This window comes from Calypte anna, chromosome 1 (genome assembly GCF_003957555.1).
Source record: "Calypte anna isolate BGI_N300 chromosome 1, bCalAnn1_v1.p, whole genome shotgun sequence".
NCBI classification, from domain to species: Eukaryota; Metazoa; Chordata; class Aves; order Apodiformes; family Trochilidae; genus Calypte; species Calypte anna.
The window spans coordinates 137,382,410-137,401,104 of NC_044244.1; the positions used below are offsets into that span (position 1 = coordinate 137,382,410).

The 18,695-nt window shown below is 40.9% G+C and overlaps 1 protein-coding gene across 1 annotated transcript in view; it reads left to right on the forward strand.

Annotated features, from left to right (window-relative positions):
• The first annotated feature begins 285 nt into the window (after positions 1 to 285).
• The window catches only part of LOC103532353 (pinopsin), a 90,291-nt gene continuing 71,881 nt past the window's right edge, over positions 286 to 18,695 (forward strand). Inside the window, exon 1 of the mRNA XM_030467555.1 lies at positions 286 to 691. Coding sequence (XP_030323415.1) covers positions 355 to 691 — 337 coding nt within the window. The 5' untranslated portion in view covers positions 286 to 354. The remainder of the gene's footprint in view (positions 692 to 18,695) is intronic.

The window sequence follows — 18,695 nt, forward strand, 5'->3', positions numbered from 1 at the left end:
GAAGCACTTTTAAAAACACACCTTCCATTCTGATCTTCAAAAATATCATTTAGCATGATCCTGGGTTTAAATGAAAAGGATGAATTTGAGGTGATCATTTTGCTTGGTTCTGCTGCCCTGGAGTTACCTGCAGAGCTGACCACTGGAAAGGCACAGTGCAGGAAAACACCCCTCTCCTGCAATACAGTATTTCACACCTGCATAACCATCCAGGAGGTTTCTCAGATGAGTTATGATCATGACTCCTGAGATGATTTGACCTGTGATGGAAGAACGCTTCTGGGTAACTGCTGGAGAGCCTCAGCACAGGGCACTTGGCACATCTGCCCTTACTGATCTGTGGCTTAGTACAAAATGAACCACACTTGGACACACAACCTGAGCTTTGGTACACCTACAGATCCTGTTGAGCCAAGGGCCGGACTCTCACGACATGGGCACACAGTAGTTGCTGTTTTTCTTGGATTTATCTTGTTTTTTGGTTTCATTAATAACTTGATTGTCCTCATCCTCTTCTGCAAGTTTAAAGCCCTACGTAACCCAGTCAACATGCTTCTCCTCAACATCAGCATCAGTGACATGTTAGTGTGTGTCTCAGGCACTACCCTCAGTTTTGCATCTAACATTCATGGCAAATGGATTGGAGGGGAGCATGGTTGTAGATGGTATGGTTTTGTCAATTCCTGCTTTGGTAAGAGTTCAATGATCATTTTCTTGTCTTACTCTTTTTAACACTTTTACATGAAGCAACATGATCAGTAGAGCTCACTGTTGCTCTGTGGTAAAGAGAAAGATGCTTTGGTTCCCTTGTTACAGTCAAACACAAGTGAAATACATGGTTTAAAGAATATTAACAAAAGATTTTATGAAGAAGTAGTACAGACCTGGTGAAAATTTCCCAACGTATGCCATTTTTTGGAATCACTCATTTTAAGAGCTAAAAATACCATCTAGAAAGAGGCAAGTCACTGGAAGGAGTTTGACTAAGTGTATGAGCATATATAGTACATCCCTCTTTTTCAGGAAAATCTGTGCCAACACTAAACTACAGGCCCCTCAGCGCTACTTCTGTCATGAACAAAGCCTCCTAAAAGTACTCATTTACAGTTTGTAATTATCTATTAATCTATAATGTTAATTGCCTCATGTAGCAGGTAATGACAGTTTTCATCATTAGGCGCTTTCTGTTCTCCCTCAAAGCAAAATCTTTATTTTAAAATTACAGGCTTTGCAGATTCAATAGCAAATTCAGTCATAGGAATAGATTTGTTGGAAATAGTCAAAATGTGCATGAAAGCTGTGGTAAAAGCGTGTGGTGTACATCTCCTGTCTAGACAAAAATTTTCCTCCAAGCACCTTTTGAACTGCTGTATCTAAGTGGGTTAACTGAAAATTATGTTAATATATAAAAAAGATAAAGGGAAAAAGCACAGTCAGAGGGCAGCCTTCATCCCTCTGAGGTGGCCTGTGGCTTTAAGAATTATATCACCAAGTAGTGACCCTTTTCTGAATTTATAAAAGGATCCACCAACAGGTAAAATGATCTGTGGATGCACATCTAGATGTGATCCTTATCTCACCCAGACTGGGGGACCTGGAACAGATCCCTCCTGCTGTACATCCTTTGCTTTAGTGCCTCCAGGCCAGCAGGACAGGACTGAGTGCATCCCTGGCTCCTCTCCCACCCTGGAGTTGTGATGCACCTTGTGCAGGCACTTTGGCCCAAGGAGTGTTCCTGCAGCCCTTGATGCAGAGTCAGGCTGTGGATCTGAACCCGTGTTTCCTACCTGAATTATAAGCTCTCATTTTTTCCAGTGGTGTGGTCTCTGGTACCCTTCCCTTCCTCCAACATGTGCTCACCTGATGACAGCTAACTCAGCCTGGCATCTTCCCCTGGGAAGCTGCTGCTATGCCCACAGTGAGCTCTCAGGATGTGCCAGTGTTGTATAATACAAAAAGCACTGACTTCAGCCATCCAGAAGGAAACTCCCATTATCAGCAATACCTTAGCTTTTTTTGGTGCTCTGTTTTTCATTCAGCCCCCGGAGAGCAGAATGACCTGTCCTCTCCTTCCATGTTTCATTTCCATTTTTGTGACTTTTATGAATGCCAGTATTACAGTAATTAGTCTTCTCAGGGAGAAGGAGGGTAGGACTCTTTTCTACATCCTTTAATTCAGTGTCCTTTTATTATTTATGTGTGGAATATGAGAGTAATTTTTGAAGGGAGGGGAAAAAAGTATCTGTTTAAGGGATTAGAAAGAAGTTTGTTGAAGGTATCCTTTGAGCTTGCTGGTTTCTGTCAAGATACCTGTGTGTTAACCACCCTTATAACTGTGGAGTTAAATCATCAAATGGGTAAGGTTCTAAGGGTTACTATAGGTGGGCAGTGTGTTCATGGTTTTCCCAGGTCTTCATTGCACTTGAAAACAAAATGGTTAGGTACGGGATTACTTTCTTTTCTGCAATCATCACAGGCTGAGCAAGGATCCATTGAATGGAGTGGTTAATTTTTTTATGGCTTTTGGAAAGTGACATGAGAGAGTTGTGAGCTTTTTATTAAGACTTGCAGGTATTATTGCTAAAAGAAGAAAAATAGCACCTCACTCATTCTAACGTTATTTTCCTTGTCTTCTGTGGGCTTTGGAAAAATTGTATCAAACTTATAAAAAGTGATTCAGCAACTCAAGAGGTGGAAAATCACGTATATTCTGTGTCATAAACTGGTGGCTTAAGACCTCGCTCAGTGGTGCAGTGTAGTTACTGAGGATAAGGAAGATTTTGTCAGCAAGAGGAGTTTTTGACACCTGAATAGTTCAGTTTACGTTACAGTCTTTGGTCTGATCACTGTGACTACCTTGTGAGTGGCAAAGCTGGGAAGATTTATAAATACAAACAGAAAAGCCACAAAGTCTACAAAATACTACATTAGGCTCTGGTGTAAAAAGGAGTGTGTAAGAACACAGAAATGGCAAAACTATAGCGTTTTATGTGTTGTTCATGTTTTCTTGTAATCCCATAGCTATTCTTAAAAAAAATTATATGCTTTCCCTTCACTAAAAATGAACTTACCCTCCTTTGTCTAGGGCCAGAATTTTGAATGATCTTGTGGCAAGTTCACTGGCTTCAGGTGAATTGAACTTGCCTGTACCAAATAGGGGCATGTATATATTTTTTTTAAACTGCAATATTTTCCTAAATCATGACAGAATTTCAAGTAGGCAACTAATCTTCATGACTTACTTGAGGAGTATTACACATATAAAACACACATAAACCAATTTCAAGCTGTTAATATATTTTAAAATGCAATTAATTTTAAAAAGACTTCTGAGAAGAACAGTGTTTTAGTAAATAGTTTCCTATCACTTTGTTTTGTGATGCTATGAAGCCTCCTTCTTCCTGTTAAAAACCAAATGTCCCCCAGGTATGTTGCCTGAATGAAAGCCATTGACAGTGGGAAGCTGAGATTTGTTTCAAAAGTAAATCCATGGAGAGAGATCACTCTTTATTCACTCATGTGCCTTAACTTTTTTAAAATCACATAACTGTTGCCCTGGGAGGTGATCTGGAGAGCAGAGCTGATTCTCCTCCCAGCAAAAGTGACAGTGCAGTGGACATAGACATGGTTGACTATGGAATTGAACTGTAAATCCTTTCCTGGGCAATCCATTGCCTACCCCACAGCCCAAGAACCAGTGCCAAGGGGTTGCCATGGGCACAGTAGAATAAATTATGGACAAAGTGTGGGTATTTGCTTTATCTACTTCCTTGTTTCCCCACATCTGCTTTGCAATGCCAAACCATTCACAGGAAGCAGGATGTTTAGAAGCTGATGGGAAGTGCAGATGCTGATCAATAAGCTTGTAATGGGGATTTAAAGGAGAACATCAGCTCATGAGACCTGCTATAGTAGTTTAAAAGCTGCCAGGTCTTGATCCAGGGGAGCATTAGGAATAGATCTAGAGGAGAAACAGCATGGGTTGTCCCCAGCATAAATTATTTTACCCTGGTGCTTGTGCATGTTTGCAGCTCTGTCAAGTAGGTCGCTGCAGTGGAAAATGCACCCGTGGCTGAGCTGGGGAAATGGATGGATTTGCTAAATTTGGTCCCATTACCCACCACTTAGCCACGGCCTGACAAGCTCATGGTTATACCTTTAAGCAAACATGGAAAGGGACACAGGGACAGGACCTATTTTCCCAGATGAACTCTGGGTAAACTTTGCAAGCAAGCTGAGTACTGTTAAATATATAATGAAATTATTAAGCATTAGATTTTAATGTAGGAAAACTTGGTAACACATTCCCATAGAGACCATACAGACACAAAGTAATACACCATCCTAAGGTGAAGTTTGTCATGCAGCTTTAATCATCTCTCTCACCTGTGATCTCTCTGGTGTCCTGTTAAACATTTTGAAACTATGGACAGATGAGAACTTTCAGAAACATTTCACCTTTTCCCAAGATGCTTGCACCAGTTTAGATTTCCCAAATACATAGGACAGGCAGAATTGGATTCAGATGACTTCTAGGGTTCATTTTCAGAATAGATACTTTAAGCCATTCTGTATCAGGATTACATGTTAAATATAATAAAGTATATGGGAAAGATGAAGCTTTCTGTGGCTTAGGAAATCCAGTGCTGGATTCTAATGCTGGGAAAGTGTGAAGGCACATCATTAGCGAGGGTATTTTTGTGACTGTTGAACTCTTAACTCAGGTTTTCAGGTGTCTGCTTGTTGTTTTCACTTCCTCATCCTCCACTGTGATTAAAATACCTGGAAGTTCGCATGAAGATTTGATTCCAATGTTTCATGTTTTTAAAATTAATTCAGATTAGTGTTGTGTAAGTGAACATCACTAAGCAAGATGACACAGAGATGCCAGTGCCTTGTGAAAGGTATGTTATTTGAGGCCTTGCCTTCCCACACAGCATCCTGTCATTGTCCTGGATGCAGGAGAGGGTGAAGTTCTGAAACCTGCTCTAACTGAAGTCAAGTATGTATATGTGTGTCAATTGAAAAACCAAGGCCCTATCAAAATGAGGACTTGAAAATTAATATAAAACTCGTAGTACTAAAATATATGGGTAGGTAATCTTTTCAGTCACATTAAAGAAGTTATTGATTTACTTCCTTATGAACTGCCAGAGAACACAATAAATGAGAAAGGAGCTTGTTCATGATTTTGTTTTAAAGTACAGCTGAGTTCTGACCTTAAACAAATGATTTTCTTCTTAATCTTCTTCCTTGATTTTTTAATGCTGTGGTTAGTCTCCCTTCACTAAACTAAGGTACTTAAGTTTAGAATATAGGCTTATAACATGCTGGAGGTGCTCTGCTTAGGAGTTGCAGCTGAGACTTCAGGTGAAATGAATGGCTTTTAGTGAGAAGATACATTTATGTTCAGGAGTAAAGATATAGTCTCCCTTGGCTTGATCCTGCAAGCCTGAAGTTTTCTGAGTCCTGACACAAGTACTCATCTCCCAATGCAAAATCACTCAGCAGCTCCTCACCTGCCCACTGAACATGGGTAGCTCTTTTTCCAGTGGTCTTCATATGGGATCAAAAGTGATATTTTTATAAATATATAGCTGATAGCAAGAACAGTCCTGCAGCAGGCCCCAGAAAACATTTTCTGTTTGAAGTGCACAGACTCTGTTATGCCTGCAGTTACCATGAGCCATGCAAGCTTCCCTAGGCCATTCAGTATCAGAAATAGTCAGAAGTTCAAGAAGGAAAAGAGGGTTGTATGGAAGGGGCCTGGCTAATGGGAATATGCCAAAGGTGCTTTCAGTTCCTTTAACTCAAAAAAGAGGAATTTTATCATTACCTAAGGGGCTTTACTTTTTTTAATACAGTGTTATAGATACTGCTGGTGTATCCTGAATTTTTCCAGTTTATCTCAACCATCTTGTATGTGTTAGCATAACAAATGGAGATATGAAAATTCTTAATTCAGGAGATATGTAATCCAAATTCCTCTTTGGGTTCCCCTTTCTAAGGAAAGTTAGCCAGCTATTGTTTTTATTTTAATGACTAATAAATAAGCTAGTGTTACATTATTAAATACACTCCTCAGGGCCATCTTTACATGGAAAAATGAAATGCTGAACCCCTTAGAGACAGATGGGAATCATCTGACTTAAAAGTGACACTTTCCAGTCCCCCAGGCTTCTTTTATAATCAATATAAAAATAAATTTGTACTGACAGCATGCAAATTGTCTGACGTATTTGAGATGTTCTCCTCAGGGTGGTATGAGCTGTGCCCTACAAGTGCCTCTTTATCTCCACCAGCTATGAAAGAAGCCCATAGATATTTGTTATGTACCTCTCTGGAGTCATGAGATGACAGACCCTCACAATCAGGCTGCTTGTTTCTCCTTTTGACCTTCTGTCATTTTCTAACTTTAACATAAAGTTCCCTCCCCACTTCATTGTCCTCTTCTTGAATGCTGGGTTTATTTCTTAGTTTATTTCTAGTTCCAGTAGGCATTAAATGCTGTGCAATGTTGAAATAACTTGGAATAGTTGTCCAAATGACTGGTAGACATCTGTTGCACTGCTATGAAAAGGTGTCCAAGCTCTCAATCTTTCAGAGGTTGAGATCTAGAGGGAAAATTCTGTGTGCTCTCCCTACAGGTAATTTGTACAGCACAAGTATTAGGCTTTTGTGTGCAATTTGCTTCAAGCAGGCAGTCAGCTTGGGCAGAAGTTTTGGAAAACCAGATGAAGGAGTCTTGACATACAGAGAAAGTGGAAAAAGAAGAAATACAGTGGTGCTTTGAACGTTGTTCTTGAAATAAGAGACTTCACTCTGGTGGGTGTTTCAAAAACAGTTTAGGATAAAAGAAAGTTTGGCTTTTGTTATGGCAGAGCATTGCCCCAGGTCTCATTCAGTTTGCCCCATCTTTTGAAGTCATTGCAGGCAATGGGTGTTGATCCTGACAGGGTGTTGTGCGTTTGGTGTCTGTATTCCCAGGCATGGCTGCTTCTCCTTCCCCTGCTCTGGACAACTTCAGCCAAGCCCCAACTCTACACCACACTGCAGTGTAGAGTTCTGGCTGCAGCAGAACCCCTCCACTTCCCTCCTCTTCACCTTTCCCAGCTTTCAGCACAGAGGAAATCCAAGCACATGGCCCAAACATGAGCTGGAGAGTGATCTGAACAGGTCACTGATCCCCAGGTGCCCAGGTGTAGATTGAGTCATTACATTTTCCCTTGGCTGTCAGCCTTACAGTTTGCTGCTGTGATTTGTTGTATGACAATCTAGAGTCTGTTTTCTTAACGCCTGATCAAAAGAAAACAGCAAAAGCCATGCAGACCTACCAACAATGAAGGGTGGACAGCAGCTTGTATTCATGTCCCTGACGAGAGAATTCTGCAAGAAAATGGATGACTATTGTGGCATTTTTTGTGCTTAGTTGTCAACTGTCCATGTAAAACAATGTTTCTGTGCATGTACAGGAAGCTACAAGTTTCTGCCAATGTTTGATGCTTCATTGAGCAACCACACTTGCAATTCAGTTCTGTACTTTTGGTCCTGGGGCATCACTCAATGTTATGGCCATGCCTTGCAGAATGCTAAAGACTTTATGCAAGGAAGTACATAAATCATATCACTTCACATAGAAACCTGGAATAAGAACTTAAAAGGCAAAGACCACATCAAATTCATTGCAAAATTATCCTGGTGATGAATTTAGTCTAAAAGGCCCTGGCTGCAAGCTGTGTTCAAGATGATGGAACAGCATTTCTGTTTAATTATTTGCAGGCTCTTTTCCCTAATCCTGGGTCAGGGCCTTATCCCAGGCAATGCAATGTTTGATACTGGTTTCCTGTGCTGGTTGTCAGGCCATGCACATGTGAAGAAATATGCTATTAAAATGTAGCTAGCTTTCTGGTCCCCTGGTGGGTAAAATGAAATAAACTAGAGCCCTGCAAATAAATAATAGTCATTCAAAAAAAGTATATTAGAGGGCAATGGACTTTGCTTGTGAAAAGCTATCAAATCATGTTCTCTTTAACTATGTAATGATCTCTAGTAACTCTTGAGACCATCTATGTTCTGACAGTCCTGAACAGAATTTGATATTTTTTTTTAAAACTTTTAAACATCCCTTGCAGTCCCTGAAGTATACCAGAAAGCTGATGTTATCTCAGGCTATTTAAATCAACGTTATAAACCTAGTGGCTTTTTTTCTTAACTGATGACAGTCATTTGCTATGTCCATTTCTTTTTAGGAAGCATTTAAGCAGAATGCTTCATCTTCCAGTCTAGTAAGCAACTGAATACCCACAGGCTTTTCAGTGATAAAAGGGATACAGGGCCACTGGCATAGTTCCAAATAATTATGCAATAATAGCAACTAACTAAAAGATCATTTTTTCCCCTTTACTTTGGCCAGTGATTCACACTTAAAGCAGTCACTAAGGGTTCAGTTTTCATTTGTTTGTTTTGTTTTCTGTTAGTGTGTCTGTCAAGATGAGAGTAACTCATGTTAGTAGTTACTCATGAGAGTAACTATGTGGTAAAGAGTGTCCTGATATGGAAGAAGAAGTTTATTTGAAAGCTGGAACTATCCTGTTTGTATTTTCTTAGATATTAATACTAGCTGAGATACTGTTTCTGAAACTGGAGATTCAGTAAATGTCTAAAAAGTTAATAAGCTAAAGCTTCTATTGATTCACAAACCACTTATTGTTTCTGTTGACTTCACAGCTAAGATGATTCACTAGTTAAATAATCCAAATGTGTCCTTTTAATGGAAAGTTTATGGGTTTGGTTTTGTTGTGGGTTACTTTAATTTTTGTAATACTAAGTCAAAATGACCTCTGTCTGCTGTAAATTTTTCCCTAATTGATACAGGCAGGAGGGATATTTGATATCTGCAGACAATGGATTCAAGGGAACATCACTCCAGGTAGCTGCTTCTTCTCCCTGACCTCCCACTGTTACTTTTCTGTGAAGTGACTCTGTATTTTGACTCCTGAGTGGTTTGGGACCTGGTTACCCCACTCTCTACCTGTGCTGTGCTGGCCCAGCACACATCAGGAGACGTAGAGGAGCAAACATTCATCCCATACAAGGGTGAAACCTCAGGTTTCCTGGGGGTGCACAACCCTCCTCCCATCCCTCAGTGGTCCAGACTGTAATGCCTCAATGCAAATGCACCATCTTTAAAACTGATGTGTTATGACCATTCCAGACTTCACCTGCTTCAGCTGAGAAGGTTTCTCATGCCAGCTGTCATCAACCAACTCAATTGCTCTGGGTGATCTGGGTGATTTCAGCCAACAACTCTTCCCAAAATGTGGTACAGTTAACATTACTTCTCCTGTTAGTGGTTTCTTAAACCCGTTTCACAGACAGACTGGATTGATGGGAACAAGGCCAATTGTATGAGACTCAGCAAGACCAAGGGCTGGGTCCTGCATTTGGGTCACACCAGCCCCATGAAATGCTATAAGATTGGGGAAGAGGGGCTGGAAACCTGCCCAGAGGAAAAAGACCTGTGGGTGTTGATCCATACCTGGATGAACGTGAGCCAGCGGTGTGCCAAGGTGGCCAAGAAGGCTGTCACAGTCTGTAATTATTATTATTTTTTATTTTGTTTGTGAGAAAAAAATTGGCCACTGCTCATATGCACCACAAATTGCAAAGCAGCCAACTTAGGAGTTAAGTGAATCAAATGGTTTGCTTAAGAGAAAACACCCAGTTAGGGAATGGGGCCAACAAGTATCCTGGCTTATATCAGAATTACTGTGGCCAGCAGGAGAAGGGAAATGATCATGCCCCTGTACTCAGCACTGGTGCAGCCATACCTCGAGTACTGTGTTCAGTTCTGGGCCCCCTCAACACATTTTACTACTGGAGTGAGTCTAGAGAAGGGCAACAAAGCTAGTGAAGGGACTGAAGAACAAGTCTTACAAAGAGCAATTGAGGCAACTGAAGTGATTTAGTCTGGAGAAAAGGAGGCTGAGGGGAAACCTTACTGCTCTTTCCAGCTACCTGAAAAGAGGTTGTAGTAAGGTGGGCATCAGTTACAAATGACGGAACAAGAGATGGCCCCGAGTTGTTACAGGAGATGTTTAGATTGGATATTAGGAAAAATTTCTTTACTGAAACTATGTCTGGCACTGGAACAGGCTGGTCAGGGAAGTGGTGGAGTCATCATCCCTGGAGGTATTTAAAAGCCAAGTAGATGTGGTGCTTAGGGACATGGTTTAGTGGTGGATTTGGCACTGCTAGGTTAATGGTTGGGTTTAAGGATTTTGAAGGTCTTTTCGTGATTTGATGATTTGTCATTGGACATACAGTCTCATCTTATGTTCAGGTACACATGTCTGCTATTCCTTATGGCAGTACAGCAGACACAGTGCAGAAGGCTGGTGACTCACTGGGGTAAGCTGAAAATCTATACATACATTTGTTAGTGTTTCATTAGAGACAGACATTAAACATGTGCTAATTATCTAGTGTTGTATTTCATTTGTGTTTTCTATTTTTTTTTTCTTTCTTATTTTTTCCTTCTGTTGTTCCATTGTTTTTGTTGGTTTCACTAATGCAAGCCAGAGCAGAAAGAGTAGATAAGTATGGGAAGAAGAGAACACAGTCAACAGGCTCTATATGAGTCAATAGATGGAAACTGTGTTACACTGAATTATCTTTGTAGAGCTTTATAACAATAGAAATTTGTTCAGGACCAAATAACTATCGGGGAGTAGGGTAGAAAAGAGCAGAGTTGATTATGAAAAACTTTCATAGGAAATAGTGTGATCATCTTTAAAAATCAGCATCAACATGTATATAACATAGCATGTTATATATAACATAATTAGGTTAGTTCACATATGTGGAGTTTTATTGCTTGATACTTAAGTGCTGTCTGAGTCTACTACAGACCACTGAAATAGTACAAAAATAGCACACTAACATATGACAAGATATGTTTTGAGCTAGGAAATGGTATGAATTTTATGAAAACATACATAATCCCGTTGAACCTGGCCTTAGGAAAATTTCAGAACACACAGTGGTTAAATACAGTTGAGTCTGCATTAGACTTCTTACATTCATATGCATGTATTATCTGCCAAATTTACAGTTCCTGGCTAATTTCTATTCTGTGTTCAGGCTGTTTATGAAGTCACCAGGGGACCTCTTTACACTGACACTTTTCATCACCCAAATGAAATGAAGCAAGCTGCTAGCACACTGCCCAGCAGGCAGCACAAGGAACAGAGATCTTGTGTGGTGGTGGGAACTGCTGCCTTCCTTCCCCTCTGTCTCTGTTCCCTGCGTGGGCAGCTGATGGCCATCCCTCTGCCTCCGTGAGAGTTCAGAAGGAGTCAATTAGAAGCAGTCCTAGGGTAGGAAATAATACCACAGGGATGAGGAATTACAGATTCTGCCTCTTCATGAAAGGGTGGATACATGATGACTGGGTGTATATTATGTATATGTACTGTACACTGGATCTAAGGCAGAAAGCAGCTTGTCTCATTGCAAGTCCTTGTAACAAATGCCAGCAGTTTGCCTTAATTTATCCAAACTGGCAAATTTTATTCAGTTTTTGGTGTTCTCAGTTTTCAGAGAAAGACAGTGTGACAGTGCAAGAGGGGCAAGGTCCAGCAATAGCTGTGTGAGGATGTCATGGGTTGCGTTTCTGTGTGTGCTTCTTAAAATTGAAAGTGTATTTCTATTTAATATCCTTGTTGAGAGGTAACGATTACATTGAAGAGGTAGGATGAAGGGCTGCCAGATAAATCTGCCAGTCTGGATTTAAACAGGCTTTTTCTGTTCAGAAAGCAGGGTAGAAAGCAGGTTGTGAGGCAAGACAAAGCCTTAGCTTAATATTCTTTGTGATAAGAGCAGTAGAGATAACCACCATTTGATTTGCTCCATGTAACAGTTTTTCTCTGGTCACTGTGTCAAGGGGTGTTTTACAAGGAATCTGAGGATAAGTAGGAGCTTAATAACTTGCTTGGTGCTGGGGGCATTCAGACCTTTGAGAAAGCAATATTAAATAGTTTATACAAGGAGGTAATGGCCTCTTACTGTGCTGTTTTTTCTTACAATTTTAATAAATAAATAATAGTTGTTCCTTGCATAGTTGTGTATGTATCCATACTAAGTTTTTGCCATCCAAAAGCTAACTTCTGAAGTGCTGTACTTAAAGTTAGGGTAACTTTCACAATCCAGGGATGTTTTTTCCAGTTCATAACACCAGCAGCCTTTCATTTACAGTACAGGGACTTCATCCTTGAATTAATATTGTTGAGTCTAATAGGTCTTCTGGGTTCAGCTCCCTGGGCCACTTGCTCTCAGGAACTCTGCAAAGTTTTGGTATGCACAATAAAATATGCCAAGGAGTTTCACTTACTATGTACTAGGTGAAGAAAAGTACCTTCTCCTGGTTGTTAATTCTCTGCCTGCCACCTGATTTCATTTCATAGAATCATAGAATCATAGAATTGGCTGGGTTGGAAGGGACCTCAGAGATCGAGTCCAACCCTTTTACCCAATTCTTGTCATTTTGAGAAACCATAAATAATCTTCCCCCATCCATCTTTTCACGTTTTCTCTTCTTTTTCTGTGTTCCTTTTCTAATAAGCCCTGAAGTTTGCTTTTCTAAAGGCTGCTGAGCATTGCTGCTCAGTATAAATAGTTTGCATAAAGCTATCTATCATAACTCTCTTTGCAGCAGTAAGTCAGTCAGAAACAATCACTGTGTATTTAAGGCTAGGCCTGTTTTTCACCTCATATAGCAGTTTGCATCAGTATTGCATTACATCCTCTCAGTGACTCAGTTTCATGCAGTTGTTCTGCAGTACTTCTCAGTCAGCTTTTGTTGATTTTTAGTTATTCACGGCAGTATAAACAGCAAACTTCACTCTTTACCATATTTTCCAGATCATTTATTAATGTGATGAATAACCAAGGGCGTAGCACTGATCCATAAGGGACTTCACTGCCTACAGTTTCCACTGAGAAAAATACTAATTATTTTCTCGTTTTTTATTTCCTACCTCTAATAAATTACGTATCCACGTGCAGATATCTGTTATTGCAAAGCAGCTTACTATCCTTAAGAGTCTTTGGACTAATCAAAGCTGTTTGCAAATCCAGGCAAGCTTTATCAAATGTGTCACTTGTCTGCATAGCACTGCAAGGACCTCTGCTGAATTAGCAAGGGATGGCTTCCCTCCACAGAAGCCATGCTGGCTTGTCCCAGTTTGTCACACCTTTTTCATCCACTCCTATGTTCTTGAGTGCAATTTCCACCATTCTGTCTAGTGTTGCAGTTTAGACTTGGCATTTGGATGAAATGTACTGTAAAGGATTTATATTTGCATCAGTTGTAAACCATTTCTTAATGGATATAGACAAAATTCTCTTCTGTGGTTCTTCTGAGGGGTTGAGGCATGGAGAATACCACTTTTCCACTCTATCCTTTAGCCAGCGAAATAATCTCAGAGACAGAAGCAACCTTTTCCTGTCTTTGATCCCAGCTCTATAGCTTGTGAGGTTGCTTGGTTGTAAAACTGCACAAGCAACTCTTGGCCCAAGGGTAGCGTAGAGACTGTATGTATTTTGTATGTGTTGTGGCACCACATTCATATACTCACATATGACTGGTTATTGACCTATTAATAAGCTGGATATTATAAGAACCATTTGACCTCCAGATCTTATGACAGAAATTTGACTCAGAAGAGTACTTGTAGTGCGCTCCATCTCTAGGAATGGTAACTGCTAACAAAAAGCACATTAGAGAGAATTCACTGTAATTTCACCCCTTGGCTTACGTGGTACTCTATCCTAGTGGAGGACTCCCTGGCAGGAGATGGGAGTCCTGCAGGACAGCCTGGACATGGAGATGAGGATGCTGCAGTGACACTGACTGCCCTGAGAGCACCCCCCCTGTTACACCAGCACTGTGCATCCATCCCAACTTTCCACATGCACACAGGCCCCTAAATTTTCTCCTGAGATGTTATTGTGCAGGAGCTCCATCTAGTGCTGACGTTGTTATTTTGACCACCTAACACAGCTACAGTGTATTCACTGATAGGGAGAGGCAGCCAGCAAAGGGATTCTGCATAACATATGGAAAGGAATCCTGCAATTAATATTCGGTCTTTTTTTTGCACTGTGCTGGCATCATTGAGATGCAAAAGGGAATTCTTAGCAGTATATATGCTGCTAGGAGCAGTTGTTAGTGGGCTGGTTGATAGGCATATTAATAACAGAGCAGACAAGCACAGTACTACTTACTGATGCACATAAGCCAAAAAATACAGCTAAGAATTAAGATTTAGAATTAGAATAGATTTAGATTTAGAATTTAGAATTATTTAGAATAAGTAAGAATTAAAGCTCAGTGTATACATGCTTAAAAATTCAGCAAGAGAGGAAAGAAACAAAAAAACCCTGATAATTCTTTTCTGTTAAAAGTAATATATACTCACTGTGCTGAAGAGATCACCACACACAAAAGGAAGGAAAACAGAGAAATTACTATGAAAGAGCAGGAAAGATTTACTGAAATGGACAGTGTTTGCTGTCAGATTTGTCCCAGAAGGCCTGGATGCAACAGTGATTTTGTAGGGATTTCTTTAAAGCACAGAGTTAAACTGTGACTCTCCCGTTAGAGTTAAGCAGGAACAGGTTCTTTAGGGAGATAAATGCTTGTATGCTGTAATGGGCTAGGACTACAAGTCATCTAAGCAAAAGAAAACAAATAATTACAGGCATTAGATAAATAGCAACTGGTGTATTTGCTTCCAGTCAAAGTAAATTGTTGATATTTGAAATACTTGGATTTTTAAAGCCTAGGCTGCCAGCATTAAAAAAACAGTTGTAAGTGTTAATGTGTAACAAATGATTGTGGGAAATATTTTCTCAATTTCAAATCAGTAGAAGGGCTTTTAATGCCTCAAAATCAAAAGGAAATGGTTATCTGATGACTAACATGTGGGAGCATTTAACTAGAGTAAGTCACCAGATGTGTTTATTCTCTGTTTATTATATGAATATTTGATAGGCATATCCCAATACACCCAATAGTGTTTTGGAAGCATGTCTTAGTCCTGTCAGTTATTTTTTATTTGCTGAAGTGTAGACACTGAGCTGTGAAGTTCAAGTAAGTCAGGCTGGTCCTGGCTGGTTGGCCACTGAGGCCAGTGCTCAGTTTGAGTCTATTAATCTTAAATCTGGAAAGTCTTCTAGGTTCAACAGGCTTTCTTTTTATCTCTAGAGATGTTTGAGGTTTTCTGCTAAAATGTGTCAGCAGATGTGTTTTGGTCACTAAAATATGTATCTTATGTTTTGGGGGCTAGTGACACATTGTCAGGCACTCTACAGACCTGTCTGTACCCCTTCTGAGCATTTGTGCCTGTTATCTCAAAAAATGAAAAAAACCCCTCAAACCAGACATCATTGATAAAAATGAATTTGTCAAGTTCCATATTCACAGGCTCTCACTTGTTTCTCAGACTTGCTCATTTGATGCTACTTTCCCCCTAGCACCAGTGGCTGTAGAATTGTTAACTAACTTACCTGTGTTCTGGTAGTTTAGCTGAGTTTGTTTCATTCTAGGATGCCCATAACACATCTTGCAGACTAATCAATATTTTCATAGCTACTTGATTGCTACTTGTGGCAATTCCAGTATCATGCAAGAAAAGATTTAACCTGCAGAACCTCACTGGAGACTGTATATGAGAGAAGTTTTTCTCTATCTTTACCATAGAACTAAAGTGTGTGGTAAAGCTGGAAAGCAAAATGGAATATTGTTTTTCTTGTAAGCAGTTAACAAGTTTTGTTCATTCTTCCCCCGTGCTGCTGTGTCTCAGTAGTTGATTTTTGCGAACAGTGCATATGCTGCCAGGAAGTCAGTGATCAGGTCAACAAATCATAGAAAAGCTCTGCCCCAGTGAAGCAGCTTTTAAAAGTTTTTGCTTCTGTCATTATAATATTCTCCCCTCCTCACATGCAAGGAAGTCTTTGATGGCAGCAATTGCTGTGGTGTAAATTATTGTGTTTTTTTAAAAAAATGCTTAAAGATAGGCAGAGACGTGTGTTTTTGCTTATTAGTATTAACATTACTAATACATAAAGGATGAAAACAGAGATGGTGATAGAATGATTGCTCCATGTACACTCTCACAGTCTCTGGTGCTGTGGCAAGGTACTTTGTCCCAGAGCTGCCAAATTTCATCTTAAGATTAAGAAGGAGATCTTACTGTTTTTTTACCTCTTGCTGCATCCAAACCTCTCTTGAGTGTTAGACCTAAAAACTATTTTTTTCACTGTCCCTGAGGGATGATACTAGGATATGTTTTCAGAAAGGCTTCTAAGGAGATATAGAAGTGCAAATATGTTGGAAAGTTCATGTATTTTATGTTGTTTAAATTGTTTATGTTTCATTTCCATGCATGGAGTATTTTTTTTCTGTAGAGAACTAATAGAAATGCTCTCATTTAAATTCAGGAAAGTTATTTCCCTTGAAAACAGCACTGAGTCACTGATCAAACTAGTTTTGTATAACTCAATAATGTATTTATTTATTCCCATTTGCTAGCACAAGTTAGAATTAAACTTGAAACCTGAAATTTGAGGTAATAATACCCTCCATTTGAAGAAGGCTGTTTCTTACTTCTGTTGTTCTGTGTTTAGCTCTACATCCTTGGAGCATGCACAATGAAATATGTCAACCAGAAGCAATAACACAGGGATTCCCTGATATTCCCAACTTGGGGTATATTTAGTTCTGAGAACCTTTTCTTCCTTTTATGTTGTCTCCAACAAATAACACCCCAGAGCATTTTAGGGTATTCTTCTGCTTATAGAGAAGTAGATTTGGAGCACCTCTCTTATGATGACATAGCTGGTATTGTTCAGCCTGGAAAAGAGAAGGCTTTAGGCAGACCTTATGGCAGACTTCCAGTATCTGAAAGGGCCTACAAGAAAGCAGGGGAAGAACTTTTTACAAGGGCATGTAGTGATAAGATGAGGGGTAGTGGCTTTAAAATTAAGGAGGGTGGATTTAGGTTAGACATTAGTACAAAATTTTTTTCTGTGATGGTGGTGAGACACTGGAAGAAGGTACTGAAGGAGGTTGTGGCCACTTCAGCCCTGGATGTGTTCAAGGCCATGTTAGATGGGTCTTTGAGCAACCTGGTACAGTGGGACATGTCCCTGCCCATGCAGGGGAGCTGGAACTTGATAATCTTTAAGGTCCATTTCAACCAAAACTCTTCCATTATTCTATGATCTAGCAGCTGAAACCTGAGAGACTGGAGGGAACATTCAGACATGCATCTGAGAAACCTATCTGCTGCTCATGTCAGGTGCTTACCAAGACAGCATTTCTAAGTGGAGACCAGAGCCCGCTTCTTCCATCCCTGCAAATGTCCTTTCCGCTCTGTGCTCTTTCTTGCTTGCTGTCTCTCCAAATTTAGTGTTCACCACTTTTCTTCAGAAGGAGAGGAGCCAGGGTTAACGTTTGATGAGACCCAGCTCACCAGCTGCTGGTTCATGTTTCTCTTCCACTTCAAAGTCCATTGTATCCTTGCCGGGATGTTATGTTGTCATGGGTTAGGCCCAGAGAGTACAAACCAGGCCTCTGCTTGCTCAGCCCCCACCCCCACTGTGGGGCAGTGAGCAAAAGCTCCACCTAAAGGCTCATTAATCTACATTAATCTAATTCCCCAAATGAAACAGGCAAAAAAGAGACAGGTTCAACTTCTGAAGAAAAAAACCTAATTTAATCTACCAGGAGAAAGAGAAAACATGGCCAGATCTCAACACCTTCCCCAGCACACCCCTCCCTTCTCCCTGTCCTGGGTCCCTTCACTGCTGCCTCCCCCTCAGGGCACAGGGAGGGGCAGGGGGGGTTTAGGGTCAGTTCCACACACGGAGTTTCTGCCGCTCCTTCCTCCTCAGGGCGAGGACTCCTCACAGCCTTCCCCTGCTCCAACGCGGGGTCCCTCTCATGGCAGAGAGTCCTTCAGGAAACCCCTCTGACATGAGTCCCTCCCACAGGTGCAGTCCCTCAGGCACAGACTGCTCCCACCTGGGCTGCACACAGAGTCACGGCTGCTGCGGGAGCAGAACACGGGGTCCTCCATGGCTGCAGATTCACATCTGCCCCTCTCCATGATTCTGCATAGGCTGCTGCTTCATGTCTGCCCACCTGTGGCACTTCAGGGGCTACAAATCCATTTACCCCACCGTGGTCCTTCAGGGACTGCTCCACCGAGGTCTTCCATAGGCTGCAGGGGCACAGCCGCCATCTTTCCATGGGCTTTGGGGAAACCTCTGCTTGGGCACCTTTCCTCCTCCTCCTTCACTGACTGGTGCTTTTTCTCTAGAATTTCTCTCTCACCTCCTCCTCTCTGCAGGTCTCCTTTTTCCAGTTTTTCAGTTTTGTTTCCCTTTCTTTAATATGTTACTCACAGAGGCGCATCCAGCTTCTCATATCTGCTCGGTCCTGGGCACATCATGAAGAATGCTGTTTCCAGCTGATAAGAGCAGAAGACAGAAACTCCTTGGCAGAGGTCTCTGTACCCCCCCAAGAGTAGCACAGCATCAAGGCTACAGTGCATCTCATGGTTTAGCAATTCAGGCGGACCAAAAACCGGAAGACAGATTTGTGCTTTATTACCCACCCCCCTTTCACC